Genomic DNA, 18,159 nt, shown 5'->3' with positions numbered 1-18,159 from the left:
GTTGCGGTGCCGTTGCGGCGGTGCCGGTGCCCTACCTGGGTGCAACATACTTTGGAAATAGAAGATGACGAGGATGAAGGAGCCCACGGAAGTGACCAGGACCATCCTGCACACCCGGTTCATCCTCATTACTTCCAGCACCGCCGGCTTCATGGCGTTGTCCGGCGGCGCAGAGAGGGGCGGCGGAGGGCGGACGGCCGGCGCTGAGAGCCGCTCCGCGCCCGCGGGGCTCCGAGGTGCCGGGGAGGAGCCGCCGCTACCGCCGCCGCGCCGGAGGATGCCCGGGCGCCCGCGCCCCGCACCGGGGGGCGCTAATGCCTGCGCTGGGCGTGACCACGCCGCGCGCCAGGCGGAGGGGCGCTCTCGGCGGCGCGGGGGGGGAGGCGGGCCAGGCGGGGAGCCGGGGCGGAGCGCGCCCCCCCCCCTCGCCAAGGGGAGAGATGGTCCCGCCCGGCGGCGGCGGCGGGCGGGGACACGCCGGGCTGCCTCGAGGGGCCGCCGCCGCGGGGGTGGGGAGGGGAGAGGAGAGGAGAGGGGAGGGGAGGCCGCTGCAGCCGGCGCTGAGCGGGGCGGCGGCTGTGGGGGATCCCACCGGCCCCGGTTGTCTTCGCAGGGGGCGGCTGGGGGCTGCTGTTGTTTCGGTCCCTCTGCCCGCGAACTTGACCGCCTCTGGGCCGCTCTCGCCCTCCTCAGGGGCTTTGGGTCCGCCGGCGAGTCGGCGAGGAGCGAGCTGCCACCTCACGCCGGGCCGCCGCCTCACGCCGGGCCGCCCCCCGCGCCGCCGGCGCCCCGCGCCAAGGAGGCTTTTCCCCCGCCCCATTTGTGGAGAGAAATTCTCTTATTCCACTTTTTTTTTTTTTTTTTAAATGTGTGGTGCCTGACACTCTGTTAATCCTAAGTGCGTTCTTCCAGGTCTCCTCTCGCTTTAGTATTATGCAAGACACAATTTTATATAGCCAATCCTTGTCATCGTTTCTTCCTCGGCGTTGCCCTGTCCCAACTGGTGGCTCTTAATACTAATAATCGGTGTAAACACTGACTTGCAGTATCCCTGACTCATCCCTAACGAAGACAGTGCCACCTGGCATGCCAGAAATGAAAGGGGTTTGAGTTCTAAGTGCGAGGCTTTAAGTTTTCTGAATTAACCGACCGTTCATTTGTCTGTGGAAGACAAAAGGTTCTTCCCCCACGGTTCCTCCACCAAAGTCTACCTCGCGGTAGTCGGAGAGCAACAACGGGCAATGAGATACGAGACCGTACGTGGGAGGAATGCAGAAGAGCTTAGTGCAACAGAACAAAAGGCATCTGCCTCGTCCACGGGTGCATCCGGCTTTGGGACGCCAGGGGCTTCTGGTGAGCCGGGGGTGCCTGAGCAACTGCAGGTCAGCTCAGTCCTTAACTAGGTTTCTAATGTTAACCATGCTGTAGAGCTCCCAAACTGAGACTATCAGAACTAGCTGGGTGTTGAAAAATACACTGCTGAATGAAATCAGCTTGTTAGCGATACACCATTTATCCTTGCACTGTGTTAACTGTTCTATTTGTTCTCCTGATGCACCCAAATACTGGTTTGCTATTGCTTTTCTTTCTGCTAAAGTGAAAATCATTTTGCTGAGGCTGATACCATCTTCTTGTGTAAAATGATTTTTTCCTTCAGATTTCTGTCCTTCTGATGTAGCTGGGGGGAGGAGCCTTTAAAATGAAAATACCCCTGAACAGACCTAGCTCAAAGCTGGGAAGCAAGTGGGATAAAATGGTTTTTAAGCTTTAAAAAAAAAAACAAACCAACAAACCCAAAAGGTTTCAGTATTCCTTCTTGGGTAATTTTGAAAGAAACATGTGAAGTCATCAGGGTTTTCCATTCAGACTTTCCAAAAGCCAATTAAAAGGATTTTACCTCAAGGATAAATTAGGTAGATATTTGTAACACAGTAGATTATATAGGCTTGGCCTAGAGCTCCTTTTATTAGAAATAATTTCCATTGTTCATTAAGGTTTTACATCATATTAATTTTGCTTTTATTTCCAGGGTTTTTTTAGCAGTTTTGACGTCATCTTCTCCTTCATTTTACTAGTTGGAGAAAAATGGGCAGCCAGTAATAGATGAATAATGCAAATCAACACCTGGCTACATCATGAGGGTTTTGGCTTTTATGACAATGGGACTTTCCCCAGCAACCATAGCCTGTTAGGGAGGGACGGAATCCAGCTATCTAGAAGGGGCAAGGGAATCTCTGGCAGCAGGCTGACCAACTTGGTGAGGCGGGCTTTAAACTGAAGGACTCGGGGGGGTCAAAGTGGCAATGCTAATGCCATTGCATCCATTGGGAGAATAAGCCAGGCCAACCAGAGCAGCAACAAAGGTGCCTTAGTTGCCTCACAAGATGACAATCAGAAGACCAACCACCTCAAGGGTGTGTATAGCTGTAGCAGAGCCTCGTGCGACCCCCCAGGGAAACCTGCATGCTCAATTGCCTCTCTGAAATGCCTGTACACCAATGCACACAGCATGGGGAATGAACAGGAGGAACTAGAGACCTGTGTGCAGTTGCAGGGCCATGATCTGATTGCCATTCCAGAGACATGGTGGGATAGCTCGTGTGACTGGAACACTGTCATGGATGGCTACGTACTTCTTAGGAAAGACAGGTCAGCAAGGCGAGGTGGGGGAATTGCTCTTTATGTGAGGGAGCAACTGGAATGCATCAAGCTCTGCCTTGGAGCAGAGGAAGAACGAGTCAAGAATTTATAGGTAAAATTAAGGGGCAGACAAATATGGGTGACGCTGTTGTGGGCATTTGCTACAGGCCACCTGATCAGGAAGAGAGAGTCAACAAGACCTTCTACAGACAGCTGGAAGTAGCCTCATAATCATAGGCCCTCATCACATGATTCTCATGGGGACTTCAGCCACCATCATATTTGCTGGAAAAGCAACATGGCGAGACACGCACAATCCAGGAGGTTCCTGCAGAGCATTGAGGATGACTTTTTGGCACAGGGGGTGGAGAAGCCAATGAGGCAAAATGTGCTGCTGGACCTTATGCTAATGAACAAAAAAGGTCCGGTTGAGGATGTGAGAGTTGGGGGTAGCCTTGGCTGCAGTGACCATGAGATGGTGGAGTTCAGGATCCTGCATGGTAGAAGCAGGGCAACAAGTAGGATTACAGCCCTGCACTTCAGGAGAGCTAACTTTGGCCTCTTCAAAGACCTGCTTGGAGGAATCCCCTGGGTTAGGGCTCTAGAAGGTAGGGTGGCTCAAGAGAGCTGGTCAGTATTCAAGGACCACTTCCTCCAAGCTCAAGATGAGTGCACCCCTGTGAGGAAGAAGTCAAGCAAAAGGGCCAGGAGGCCCGTATGGATGAGCAAAGAGCTTCTAGAAAAACTCATATGGAAGAAGGAGGTTTACAGTATGTGGAAAAAGGGACTGGCCACTTGGGGGGAATATAGGAGTGTTTTCAGGGTATGCAGAGACGCAACGAGGAAGGCCAAGGCCCACTTGGAACTAAATCTGGCAAGAGATGTCAAGGATAACAAGAAGGGCTTCTTCAAATAAATCAGCAGTAAAAGGAAGACTGGGGAAACAGTGGGACCGCTGCTGAATGACGTGGGTGCCCTGGTAACACAGGATGCAGAGAAGGCAGTGTTACTGAATGCAGCCTTTGCTTCAATCTTTTCTGCTAAGGCTGGCCATCAGACATCCCAGTCCCCAGAGGTGAGAGAGAAAATCTGGAGAAAGGAGGACTTTCCCTTGGTTGAGGAGGATCGGGTCAGAGATCACCTAGGCAAACTGGATCCTCACAAATCCATGGGACCTGATGGGATGCACCCACAAGTGCTGAGACAGATGGTAGATGATGTTGCTAAGGCACTCTCCACCACTGAAAGGTCATGGAGGACAGCAGAGGTGCCCGAGGACTGGAAGAAAGCAAATTTCACTCCAGTCTTCAAAAAGGGCAAGAAAGAGGACCTGGGAAACTATAGGCCAGCCAGCCTCAGCTCCATCCCCAGAAAGGTGATGGAACAGCTCATTCTGGAGGTCGCCTCCAGGCACGTAGAGGAAAAGGTTATCAAAAGTTGTCCACATGGATTCACCAAGGGAAGATCATGCTTGACCAGCCTGATAGCTTTCTATGATGGCGTGACTGGCTGGGTTGACAAAGAGAGAGCAGTGGATGTTATTTACCTCAGCTTCAGCAAGGCTTTTGACGCTGTCTCCTGTAACATCCTCACAGACAAGCTTAGGAAGTGTGGGTAAGGTGAGTGGGCAGTGAGGTAGATGGAGAACTGGCTAAACAACAGAGCTCAGAGGGTTGTGATCAATGGAGCAGAGTCTGGTTGGAGGCCCGTGACTAGCGTTGTTCCCCAGGGGTCCATGCTGGTGTCATGATCCACTGTTGGGCTGATCAATTTGGCAGAGGTTAAACCCCCTTGCTTTCCAACCAACCTCAGATAATTCTGGGAGGTTGGGGGTGGCTGGGCTTAACTTCTGATTAACCCCAATATGTTATCGTGGCTAGGTTCCTTTTACATTCTCAGAAACAGAATTAAGACTCAAAACGGAGTCAAATGCCAAGTCACTTTATTTGCCCAAAAATAGATACGTGAGAGAAAAGCAAAGAAAGAGAGAAAAAAAAGGTGAAAAAGGGAACAAGAGGGATTCAGGGAGGGAGAGAGTGGGACTATTGCGATAGCTATCACCACGGATCTGCGGTGGTCTGTCCAGTCTGGGCATCTGATGTATCTTTGAAGCTGGTGGAGGAAGGGATGTTCCAGAATGCTCTGTCATCTCCGCTGGCTTCCCCTTTTATATAGTTGATCTCTTGCATAGTCAGTAACTGTTCTGCACACCCCTGCCTCCCACTCGGTGGTGGGGCGCATGCCCAGTACCATCACTAGAGGGTGCTTGCAAGTCCTAGAGGGTCCGAGCCCCTCCCATATGTTGTCAGTCGACCCTGGGCCTGGGCACATGGCAGAGGACATGTACTCCGAGATAACAGGACACACATTCCTGTCGGGTCAGCCTTGGTGATTAAACTGTCCCGCTCAGCTGCCGTAGTGATCAGACTTTGGTAGTTAAACTTGCCTGCCAACAATGTTGAGACAAGTTTCTAGTCCCTGACAGCTGGGTCCAGTCTAGTACAACATATTCATCAATGACCTGGACAAAGGGACAGAGTGTACCCTCAGCAGGTTTGCTGATGATGCAAAACTGGGAGGAGTGGCTGATACACAAGAAGGCTGTGCTGCCATTCAGCAAGACCTGGACAGGCTGGAGAGCTGGGCCAAGGGGAGCCTCATGAAATTCAACAAAAGCAAGTGCAAGGTCCTGCACCTGGGGAGGAACAACACCATGCACCAGTACAGGTTGGGAGTTGACCTGCTGGAAAGCAGCTCTGCTGAGAAGGACCTGGGAGTGCTGGTGGACAGCAGGCTGACCGTGAGCCAACAATGTGCCCTTGCGGCCAAGAAGGCCAATGGTGTCCTGGGCTGCATTAAAAGGAGTGTGGCCAGCAGGTCCAGGGAGGTTATCCTCCCCCTCTACTCTGCCCTAGTGAGACCACATCTGGAGTACTGTGTCCAGTTCTGGGCTCCCCAGTCAAGAAACACAGGGAACTGCTCGAGCAAGTCCAGTGGAGAGCCACAAAGATGATCAGGGGACTGGAACGTCTCCCTTATGAGGAAAGGCTGAGAGATCCGAGTTTGTTCAGCCTGGAGAAGAGAAGACTGAGGGGGGATCTCATCAGTGCTTCTAAATATCTGAAGGGTGGGTGTCAAGGGGATGGGACTGGACTCTTTTCAGTGGTGCCCAATGACAAGACATGGGGCAACGGACATAATCTGGAACACAGGAAGTTCCACTGGAATATGAGGAAAAACTTCTTTCCTGTGAGGGCGACAGAGCAGTGGAACAGGCTGCCCAGGGAGGTTGCGGAGTATCCTTCCCTGGAAATATTCAAAACCCTCCTGGACGCAGTCCTGTGCCCCCTGCTCTAGGTGTGCCTGCTCAAGCAGGGGGGTTGGACGAGATGGTCTCCAGAGGTCCCTTCCAACCCCTGCCATTCTGTGATATGCAGTGACCATTTTCTGCTCTTCCTGATATAAAGTTTAAATTTATTTTTCTCTTTTAAAACCGAACCTCAAACATAACACAAAAGCATTCTGTCAAAAACACTAGATAAAGAGAAGTACTAATATGTAACACATCAAAGTGGCGAGTCTTTAATTTGGTCAACAGAAGTCAACCAGAAGCACAGCCTGGCATTTCAGCATCCATCCATCAATACATATCCCGCAGCACAACAGCAACTGCAGTATTTTAACAGAAAGAACTGGACTGTATCCAGGAATATGGATCAGACATCAAGGGATGAGGGCAAAAGCCTAGAACCAAATACTCAGTCAAGTGACACGAGAAGAGAAACATTTTACGCTGCTAGAGGAGGTGGTCAGTTGCACTGTGTGGCTTAACAACAGTTACGTTTTTTTCTGAGCATCATCCTCTGATGGAACAATGGAGTGTTTTAAAGCAGCAGGAAGAAAATAATCAGCTGTGTTGCCATTTACTATTGAAAGAACATAATAAAGCAATACCTTCATTACACACATTGGCAATTACAAACTTAACATCCACCCGCACACTTGCAGCACCTCTGCAAATTTCAAACTATGACAACATTTCTAATGTCTGGTGAGTCAGGACAATGAAATACAGCAGCCTATTTTTCAGCGACTGAGACAGCTGTACTTTGGTTTTCCAACAGAAAAGAGCATCATCGAGGGAACACAAGGAAACACAGTTGTCTTTCCAGATGGGTGCCAAGTTATAGAATAGGTACATGAACAGCGCAGGCACTCCTTCTAAAGCATACCTCTGAGTGGAAACTTCAGCAGCTGCAGAGCAGTAGGGAGTCCCCGGATAGTACTGTAGGTGTAACCACCCACCATTTCCATGATAATAACCAGTGTTCATTATCTCTGAATAAAAATAGTTTCATCATCCAAGAGGTTTCTGGAAAGAAAGTCTTAAGAGCTTAAGAACCAGATGCCAGTGACATCAAAAGAAGTCCAGACAGTGTTTTGTAGATTACTTTGTATAACAAAAAAAGCTTTACAAAAAAATGAAACAAAGCCACCTACATCACTATTTATTGATAAAGCTCTAAAAATAACAAAACTGCAGTTAAAAAACAGCACAGACACAAATATGGTGTGTAGTAAACTCCGGGTGCAATTTATCAAAAAATGGCAAGGAGGCTAATATTGAAGAGCAGCTGAAATGTGAAACAGAGACCCATTAGAAAACACAGGTATCTATGAGACACGTACAGGTGTCTGTGCAACTTTTCACCTGTAATGAAAGAATGTCAGAAGCCACTGTGTTTTATACTGATTAGCTTCATCCTCTTAAAAACAGAAGGTGAAATGTTTAGAGAATTTCTTCAAGGGGCGGGCAACTGGTATTATTGAAGGAATACGCACAAGCTTTTAGGCCTGTGATCCACCTTCAGATCTGAACTAGAAACAGCAAATTTCACACTGTCTCTCTGTCTATCCTTAGACCATTATGAATCCAGTCCCATCACAACTCTTGCCGCCATAGGATGAAGCAGTCTAATTAGGTAGATCAGAAAATCATCTGGACATGTCTTTGGGTTATATTCTGTGGGGATAGTTTTTAACCTCCTCTGCCTAAAACAGCCATACTGTAAAGAGATCAGGTCTTGGTTTTTGTCCCCTAAGGAAAAAGCATGTTTCTTTAATGATGCCAGCCAGTCAGTGGACCTTTCATTTGACTGGCTGCCCTAAACTGTGCTGTCTGAAGGTAGGAAGTCAAATGAAAAAAGTCCCATGTTAATGGTCGGACATCCCCCTACTCATACTTTGTAGGGCCCTGGAGTGCAACCTAGGATTGCCTGTCAGTCAAAATGTGTTTAGCAGTGTTGTTGTATTAATATATGATAACCATCTTTTAAGATACTGATTCTGATCCCATTAAAAAAAAAACTCACTGAAAACCTGCCGACCCCAGCTGGTGTCAATGGAAGTAGGACAAAGCTCATTTACCTACACAGATTTCTCAGTCAGCAATTCACTGTATGCATGAATAAAGGCCACCCACCTCCAGGAAGCTACCACCACAGAAAACTGAAGATAATCCTTTCTGGAGCTAAGCAAATGTCTTGTCCCCTTCCTCTTCCCTCCAAATAAGAAAACCCCCACACCTAACATGTTCCCAAAGCTGAAGAATCTGCTGCATTTCTGAAATACCTTGTCCTGCATCTTGCATTTTCTGCAGTAATGCCTTAGGTAATGCCTTAATGACTTTATACCTGTCCAGCGTGAAGTACTGAATTAGAAGGAAAGCCCACATTCTTGCAGCATCTAACTCTTGGTTCCAGGTAGATCTCCAGTGTCCTTTCCCAGGAATCTGTGAAGTATCTTTTCTTCAGATTTTAAAATACTTCGTACTAGATGTCACTCGGCTACCCAGCCAGCTTCGTCCTGTCTTTCTAGAGGGAACAAGTTAATGGCTTGGACTGCATGCCTCCCAGGCAACGCAAACCAGAATGATGAGAGGCAGTACTTCTAAGAATGCAATATGTATTATCTGAACGGCAATATCTGAAAGGCACTGTTGTCTCCACCTCCCCTGTACTAACGGGCCACAGGTTAGTGTTGTGCTTTATTTGTCCATTAAGGAATTACAGCTTCCTCCCTTCCTCACAAAACTCAGTAGTAGCGTTGTCCTGTGATGGGAGCAGAGTATTCCCTTCTCTGAGGAGAGTTTGAGAAACCAGGGAGCAGGACAGCCTTTCCAGGGCTAAATATGGAGCCACTCCCATATTCAAAATGCATGCGGTACCTTTATTATTATGTATTAGTAATCTTTATTACCACCTTTATTATTAACTAGTTGTTGTTATTATCCTCCAGAGAAAAGCATCCAGGCAAGCTTTAGGAGCTCCCCTCCAGAGCAGACCCTTGCAAGAAACATTTTGCCAGAATGGTACATACGTGGCCTGCAAGCACGCTAAACTATGCTGCTAATGTCACTTTGCTGACAAGACTAGATGAATGTGCTTGTGTTTCTTAAAACCAAGAACAATGCTGTACATTTAAATGACTTCACAATGCTGACAAAAGTTTCTGTGTAGAACTGGCTTGATTTAAAGGTGGTAGAATACAGGATCATGGTTAGGTTAAACCAGGTATGTGAAAGGACAAGCATACATTTGTCTTGACTAAATTCATAAGGAGAAGCAATCAGGAGAAGAAATATATGATGCATTTCAAGACTGAAGTAGGACCTACATGCCAAATCTGTAGTTGATGCAAGACTGCTGCAATATTAATTGCAAAGCTCTTACTTCAAAGACTTGGAGGAAGTAGGCACAGAAGCAATTTTTTAAGCTTTGCTTTGAAGGGTGCAATTTCCAGAGGTGATGGATGCTTACACCTCTGCCTGCTGTGATCAACAGCTGTAGTGGACCAAACCCAGTGGTTCAACACTGTCCCAGACAATGTCACTGGCTTCAGAGGAAACATCATTAAGCCCTGCAACAGGTAGCAGTGGTCAAGTCTGCCAAAAGACTGATGTTTGCTTGCAATGTTTATTAGCAAGAGCTTGGCTTTTCTCCTGCAATGCAAATGGCTGCACTTGGGGAACAACCCCCAAAAATCAAATCCAAGAAAAATTCCAGTGCATCCCGTCACCACAGCTACAACCAGAGCAGCCAACACAAATTCCTGGGAAAAGCAGACACTAAAATATTTGCCAAGTTCCACTGAAGTTCAGCTCTTTTTTTTCACCTTGTGTGCACTTCCTTTGCAGCTTTCCCCATTGCTAGTTAAGGACACTTTTTATGAAGTGAAATTATTGGAGTAAAACTTAACAAATATAAGGGCCAAGGCAGCTGCAAGGCAAACTGCTCTGCCCATGCAAATTCCCCTTGCACCGGGTTAGTTGCCTTTGTTAAAAGGACTTTTAAATGGACAAGTATTTTCCCCAGCAATGGTGGTACACCCTTAAGCTGCACTGAGATTCAGATCTCTTTTTCGACTGACCTTAGGGCATCATCTGAAGTGTGACTCAGAGCACACAGAGGCTGAAATAAGGAGGAATTACTGGCTTTTCACAGAGTTGCTCATCCTAATTCTACTCTGAGACACCAGGGATTACTCATGCTCTTCAGGATATATTGCTGGCATCCTGCTATGCTGCTCATTAGACACAAGGGTCTCAGAATAAAACCTAGTAGCCAGGAAGGCAGGATGCAGTAGCTGGTGGTTAGCAGAAGCAGCACACCACCAGATCAGTACAAACTGCATATACTTCACAAAACATAAGCATGCTTTCTCCGTTCACCCTGCAGCACTTTCTCAGCTAAAATCCAAGCAAGCAACTTTCACGAGCAAATTGATTTGTCTCCAAGAGTTGGAGTGGCTTATATGTTACTCTGGGGGGCAAAAAAAACAGCTGAATAGGAACAAACCCACATACTTAAAAAAGAAAAACTGTCTTTGCAGAAGAAGTGAAGCGAATCATAGAAGGAATTATTGGGGCAGGGGGAGGAAGGGGAGGAACAAGGGAAATATCTACCTGACTCAAAGAAAAAGGAAACTGGAAAACACAGTTACCTAGTTTGATGCCATTTTACATTTTTAATTAAAGACAACATAATCTCCTGTGTTAAGGATTTTAGAAGTGCCTTAACAGGATCATTTGGCTTTTCTGAAACAGTCTCTAATTATTTCTGATTCAAGAAATCAACGGCAAGTCAACATGGTCTTAAGTGGAAAGTCACATACCTCTTCTGTTTTTACACTTTTCCTATGTCTCATTCCTCTAACATTTGCGCTAGGAGAAAAAAATCCACTGAAGCCAGTAGAACAGGTGTAAAAAACAGATCCAAGGTTGGAAATAAGTTTTTTGTGCCCAAAGGACAATTGCACTACTGAAAACCATCAAACTGAACAGGAGAGGCAGCGATTCATACTTACAAGTAACACTTATCTCACTATCTACACTGTAGTGACCTTAGGCTTGAGAAGTGCTATGAGGTGCTTAACTGAAAAGCACTCGGGATTATAAGAGGCAGTTTAGAAACACATCCAAAAGAAATGCACTTTCTAGAGCTAATTAAATGCTAGGTTTTTTCTATTTCACCATCCCTCCTAAAGTAAAAGGTGTGACTACAGGGACACTTTCTATTTAAAAGTTGTCTAGGTGATATTACAGGAGAGGGAACAGAGGTAATAAATCACACAGCAGCTGTTGAAATAACCTTATCCAACCTGTAAAGACATTTTTCCAAGTCACTTCACACATTCGTCACTCCACCAGTATTGCATCTGTATAATGAGTTACTCCTTACCTTTCCCCTCTGGTGTGGCTCCCCGTTCTTATGAACCGCCTACACTGGAGTTACAATTCCAGCTGCACTATGAAGTCTCTGTGAAAGAGAACACGACTCAGCTCCAGCAAAGAGAATCTATAAACTTGATAGCTGGCTATGGAAAACCATGGCTTACATGGTGAAGCATATCTTGACCTAAGGAAAAGGTTTAAGTTTACCACTGGTTTAACTGTATTAAGAAAAATTAGCACAATTAGGAAGGTTACCCAGTTTTAGTAATTTGATAAGTCTTCCTTCAGCAGTCTAGAAGGCAAAAAAGGGATATTTATGTCAACTTTCTTCTTTACAGCAAGTTAACAACTTCTTACAGAGCAACAGCAGCAACTACAGCACATTTTCTTCATCCATTCTGGTATGGTTTCAGATCTGGTTTATGACACATGAGCCATAATTCTATCAAAGCTTATATCTTCCTGGAGATAGGCTAGGATAACATATCCATATTGACTCTACAATATCTATCAAAGGCTGATGAGGAATGAATACCATTAAGCTGTCTGACCCTGCACAGGAAGAAGAATGGCCATTTGCTGTATATGATACAGTGTTTAGAAAAAAAAAATATCAGAAATGGTCTCTGGAGGCTCCATGCTGCCTCATTACTTTCTTGTAGTCAATATTTAAGTAAAACCAATAGAGAATGCATATACATAGCTTTGACTGCAGAAGTTTACAACTTTGATGACTTTCAAGCCTGCATTAATTCTTTTACTGGTCTCAAAATGAAATAATCATAGAATAGAATCATTAAGGTTGGAAAAGACCTCTAGGATCATCAAGTCCAACCGTCAACCCAACACCACCATGCCTCCTAAACCATGCCCTGAAGCGCCATGTCTACACATTTTTTGAACACCTCCAGGGATGGTTACTCCACCACCTCTCCGGGCAGCCTGTTCCAACACCTGACCACTCTTTCAGTAAAGAAATTTTTCCTACTATCCAACCTAAACCTCCCCTGGCGCAGCTTGAGGCCATTTCCTTGGGAGAAGAGACTAACACCCACCTCACTATGACCTTCTTTCAGGTAGTTGTAGAGAGTGATAAGGTCTCCCCTCAGCCTCCTCTTCTCCAGACTAAACAACCTCAGTTCCCTCAGCCACTCCTCACTTGCTCTCCAGACCCTTCACCACCTTTGTTACTGTTTTCTGGACACGCTCCAGCACCTCAATATCCCTCTTGTACTGAGGGGCCCAAAACTGAACACACTATTCAAGGTGCAGCCTCACCAGTGCCAAGTACAGGGGCACAATCACCTCCCTGCTCCTGCTGGCCACTCTATTCCTGATACAAGCCAGGATGCTGTTGGCCTTCTTGGCCACCTGAGCACACTCCTGGCTCATGTTCAGCCGGCTGTCAACCAGCACCCCCAGGTCCTTCTCTGCTGAGCAGCTCTCCAGCCACTCCTCCCCAAGCCTGTAGCATTTCATGGGGTTGTTATGACCCAAGTGCAGGACCCAGCCCTTGGCCTTGCAAATGCATCCTGAAAGACACAGTGGTTTTCGGGGAAAAGAAAATTTTAAAATGATCTATAGCTAACCCTGAGAAGAAAGTTTTCTATCACTGCAACTTCAAACTATCCTTTCTAATGAGACAAAACGGACTTCAAATCATTTCATAAATAACAACTACTAGTACAGTGCCCATCTGAGTGAGAGAACTTCAAACTCAGACTATTGAAAAGCGAACTGATCTGCTTCTACTGACAGAGTGCCTCCCTTTCAGTAAATCATGCCATACAAGTGAGCCAGTATAACCAGGGAAAGTGAGATTTTCTTAGAGGAGACCAACCACTGGAAGACTGACAGATTACTGTGTTGTCAGGAGATCCATTCATAGAAGTTTGCTTCTCTGCATGGTGCTAGTTGTGCATTCTTGCCGAGACTGGAAACTTCTATTACCTTAGTGTGCGTCATCTACCGAATAAACGTTCTTTGTGGCCAAACTGTAACTAGGTGCAGTAGTTTAACCTTGGCCAGCTACCAGACCCCCATCCAGCTGCTCTGTTATTCCCCCTCCCCAACAGGGCAGGGGTAGAAAATAAGAGAGAAAAGTTCATGAGTCATGATAAGGACAGGGAGATCAGTTACCAATTAGTGTAACAGGCAAAACAGACTCTGCTTGGGAAGATTAGTTTAATTTATTGCCTATTAGAAATAGAGTAGTATGGTGAGAAACAAAGACAACACTTAAAAAAAACCAGAACAAGATAAAAAACCCACAAACCACCAAACCAAAACCCCCCCACAAAACCAACAACAAAAAACTTAACCTCACCTTTCCCCCAAGCCCCATTTTTCCCAGGCTCAGCTTCACCCCTCACTCTTGACTGTTCCACCCCTTCCCCCAAGCAGCACAGGGGGATGGGGAATGGGGGTTGTGGTCAGTCCATGACAGTTCCTCTCTGTCTCTTCTCACACCGTTCCCCTGCTCCTGTGTGGGACCCTCCATGGGCTGCCATGTGTATATCTGCTCTGACATGGTCCTCCATGGGCTGCAGGGGAACAACCTGCTTCACCACTGTCTTTTCCATGGAGTGCAGGGGAATCTCTGCTCCTGTGCTTGGAGCACCTCTTCCCTCTCCTTCTTCACTGACCTTGGTGCCTGCAGGGCTCTTTTTTTTTTTTTTCTCTCCTCTTATTGCTCTCTCACAACAGCTACACAACATGTTTTACCCTTTCTTACATATGTTTCCATAGAGGTGCCACCATCTTCGCTGATGGACTCGGCTTTGCACAGCAGCGGGTCTGTTGTAGAGCCAGCTGTGTCTGCCACAGGGGCAGCCCTTGGTCTCTTCTCACAGAGGCCACCCCTGCAGCCCTCCTGCTACCAAAACCTGGACACGTAAGTTCAATATGCTGAAGAAGTAGATATGATCATCATTTGGGTGTTTGGACTATAAACCTTTCCTCCCCTCCCTTTCCCACATTACAACCAGTTTGTTTATGAAGTAAAAAAATTAAACAGACCTAGTTCAAACCACAACTTGCTAGCAAGCCATGTAACTGACAGGATTAAGGGAAAAAATAATCTGTGATTCATTCTGAGGAGAATGTAAACCATGACCAGAAAGCACTTCAGGGAAGTATATTTTAGCAGTGTGTCCACAGCTTTAGATATACCATAATGCAACTTCTACTGAAATGAGATTTGAGGCTTTACAGAACCGAACGAGTAGCAATCCGTGCCGCTGCCACAAATCCCACGTGAGGCTGGGGAACCACACCACCCCTTCCTTCAGAAGGACTCAGCAATAGCAACCAGTGCTTCTGGTCATCTTCAGGCTAGCTGCTTCCCTGCAGAGCTCTTCCCTTTGAAGGCCAACCACAGGTTTCTTCCAGCATCGAAGGCAGAGAGTCCTCTTTAAGGTGTACAAGCCATTATGGTAACACACACTCACAGGCATGTGAGTACTGGCAGTCCCTGCTGTGGTTCTGAGGGCAGCTGACCCATGGGCTTTGGTCCTCTGTGGGGAGGGAATATACTGTAGCATGCTAGGAGATTGTCTTTCCTCTTCTGGTAGCAAGTGAGAGTAAAAGCAATGAATAAAGGCTTGTGATGGCACTTTTTTACTGCACTAAGAAGCTGTCTTAGAAGAGGGTCTTCCCTCCATTCTATAGGGGAGAGTTCCCTAAGATACCTGAAACTTTGTTACTTCAGTTTGATGTTAAACTCGTTAGTTTCAGGCTCACCAGAAGGTAGAGGGCTGAGGGAAGAAAGGAAAATGAGGTAATTTCTTTAATAACTACATCCAGTGGCAGACTCTGCCTTCAGCTTAGCCTTCACAGTTGTGCTTTTCATTACTATATTTGTATGTTAATTTTTGTAACTACATCTATCTGTTACCATGCTAGCAGCAGGTGCCAAATCTGTGTGTACTAAAGCAAATACCAAGTAACTTTGCATTTAGGGCAGGAAAAAAAAATTAAATTAAATTCTCTCTCGAGGGACCCAATCATCCTGCCAGTTTAAGTTGCAACACACACCTGATGAAATGATTGTGCCTCAAATTAAGCCTTCTAATTTGTGTACAAAACTAGGTCACAAAGCTTATTTCCTCTTCCCCTCACCCCCCTTCACAGCTCCTATACATGTTAGTTCACTATATTACACAGAGCAAAAAATATGCTGAAAAGCAGAGCTTTGTAGACGGTTCTTGTGTGTTACAAGTACAGCTTGCAGCCAACTTGAAATCTGAATCAAAACAAAGTATATTTTACAGAGGTGTTCTTCGAATCCGTTATTGTTATGCTGCTCACTAACCCCAACGCTATCAATGTGGTAATCTTACCTTCCCCCCCCCCCATTTGTGTCCCTAGCATCACAAAAATCTTGATTTTTTTTTTTTTCCTTAAGTGTTTCTCAGTCCCTTGATTTACACAGGCAGTTTCCAGAGGAGTTCATAAGCTAACTTAATTGTTGTTATTCATTTGCAAAATGTTGATTACAACATGCAGTAGTTGCAGAAGACTTCTGTTTTCTTTTCCTCCAGGTGCAAGTAAAAAAAAAGAAAAAAGATTTAAAAATAGATCTGAAGTAATCTGTACTTATTTAGAAGAATTATCATTATGCTGTAAAATGGGAGATAAAATATTTGTCACACATACTGACAAAGCCCCCCAGCCAAAGTCTCTTATCACTCAACCATTCAGACAAACAACCGATTATTTTATCCCCTCAACAGATGTTCCAGCTACTCAGGTTAGTGGAATACCCACTTCCATCTCTGCCCAACAGCAGCAGACTCAGGCTCTTGAAAGTCACCATCTGACACCAGGAACAAAAGGTCAAACCATAGTCTAGACAGAAGCTGTAAACTGGGATGCTCAAAAACCATCAGTCTGACAGACTGAAAGAGGAACCTAGCAGGATTTTTGCAACAGATTATACAGAAAATAGGCATCTCATCAAACATACCTTTCTGTCATTTACTTAACAAACAATAAACACAGGTCACATTTTTGATCGATACTACAGTCTGTATAATTTCATAGTTGTTTATGCATCTTAGTTTATCCAAAAAATAGCAGTTTTCTCTCTTTCTTTCTCAGTAAGGTACTCAATCACCTTATGTTGGGAAATCAGATCCAAAAAGCACAAGTCAAAAACACTATAGATATACCTTGGTGGAGGCGGGATCAACTCAACTCAAGTTACTAGAAGAGTTCCAGAGATGCATTTAACACTAAGGTTAAATTCAGTCTTCTCTCTGGAAACACCAAACTGAGAAAATCCATGGTAAAACAGAGAATTAAACTCTACAACTGTTATACTTCCAGTCCTTCTCTTTCCAAACCCATCACAATGCTGCTAGTATCATCCCAACATCAAGTAGCACATGCACCCCCATCACATCTCTGACACTTTTTATTTGACCTCCTCAGGGCCCAAATTTCACCCCACCTGTTTTAATAGCTCACAAGCAGAATAACAGCCTGAAGGTGGTGAATGAAAAATGCAGCAAAACATTCAGGATTTACACTCAGCTACTGCCTCATCACATTTCCACTCTGCTAAGCTCTGCTGTGGTGTCACAGAGTAGAGTTGAACACCTTCTGCATTTTGCTACATAGCTCTAATATGCATGCAGCTCCTGTGTCCCCTGCCTACTTTGATTACTCCTGCTTTTGGCAATTAACACCAGGAGATTAACAATTGGCTCCAGGACAATTGACTCTGGAGGCAATTAGCCTCTTACAGGCACCTCACTAGTTGCCAATTTCATAGAGGTGAGAGGTGCAGGGGCTATTAATGAAATGCATCAGGAAGAAATAACTGAGCTGTCAGTTAGTCTTGGGTCTCATCCATAATTCTGTTTGAGAACAAATGCTGTAATTCTACATCCCATGTGAATCACAGAAGGCTAAGTGAAGTCACCTTAGAAGGACTGCTTTCCTTTGCCACAAATCAGGGATTCATTGGGTGCTCCTGTTATGGTAACATCCATTTAAACTTTTCGCTGTTTTATACAAAATTAGGTGGTAGTGAAGTGAAATGACACAAACACGGCTGTGCCAATCTGAAGTCATACTGTTCCTGTCTGACTTCTAAAACACTGAGTAGACACATCTCTCTTGCCAGTCTCATGTTGTGTATAAAAACAGATATCTTCGCAGATGAGTGCTGTTTGCAGTGCTGCGGTCACTCTGTAACCAAATCCAGAAATATATGAGCTGTTTCAGATGCAGATGGTCTACTTGAGCAATTTAAACAGCAACAAAAAAATGTAAGATTTTTTAAAAAATATTTGTAGTACACTATGAGCTCAGTTCAGCAATCCTTAACTATTTGAAACTTATTTATATTGGTAAGAGTTGTGTGGGCATACATCCTTTGAGAATAAAGAAGATGGCTTCCAGGTTTTTACTGTTCAAAGAGCAAAGAAATATATTCCATTCAGCAAATCCTCATATTGAAAAACCAGGCAATGTACAAGTAACACAATACTATCACAGCTGTATACCAGGAGCTTCTGGGGAGTAAATCTGTGAAAGGAATTAGGCATTTCATCCCTGCAGAGGGATCCTCATGCTCCCAGGGGGGAGAGAGATGCTCAAGACTGACATGGAACAGAGCGCTGAACTGTCCTCGAGGGTGCTGCGGGGGTGGCTGCATCTTACATCTTGTCCCTTTTCATTACTTCATTTCGTGGCTATGTCCACCTGGGAGCCTGCAGTTAAGTATATTATCCAATAATAATGTAGGTATTAACAACTCATGCAGGCAGCCGGGACTGGAG

The 18,159-nt window shown here is 45.5% G+C and overlaps 1 protein-coding gene across 2 annotated transcripts in view; it reads right to left on the bottom strand.

Moving 5' to 3' along the window:
* The window catches only part of CHST11 (carbohydrate sulfotransferase 11), a 178,067-nt gene extending 177,777 nt beyond the window's left edge, over nt 1-290 (bottom strand). The window contains exon 1 of one of the 2 annotated variants that reach the window (XM_075075325.1): nt 36-290. In XM_075075325.1, the coding sequence (XP_074931426.1) occupies nt 36-153 (118 nt within the window). In that variant the 5' untranslated portion in view covers nt 154-290. The remainder of the gene's footprint in view (nt 1-35) is intronic. The other variant, XM_075075333.1, reaches the window with a different exon arrangement.
* Between the last annotated feature and the right edge of the window lie 17,869 nt (nt 291-18,159).

Source organism: Phalacrocorax aristotelis, chromosome 1 (genome assembly GCF_949628215.1).
Source record: "Phalacrocorax aristotelis chromosome 1, bGulAri2.1, whole genome shotgun sequence".
Lineage (NCBI taxonomy): Eukaryota > Metazoa > Chordata > Aves > Suliformes > Phalacrocoracidae > Phalacrocorax > Phalacrocorax aristotelis.
This window is presented reverse-complemented; position numbering and strand designations above follow the sequence as displayed.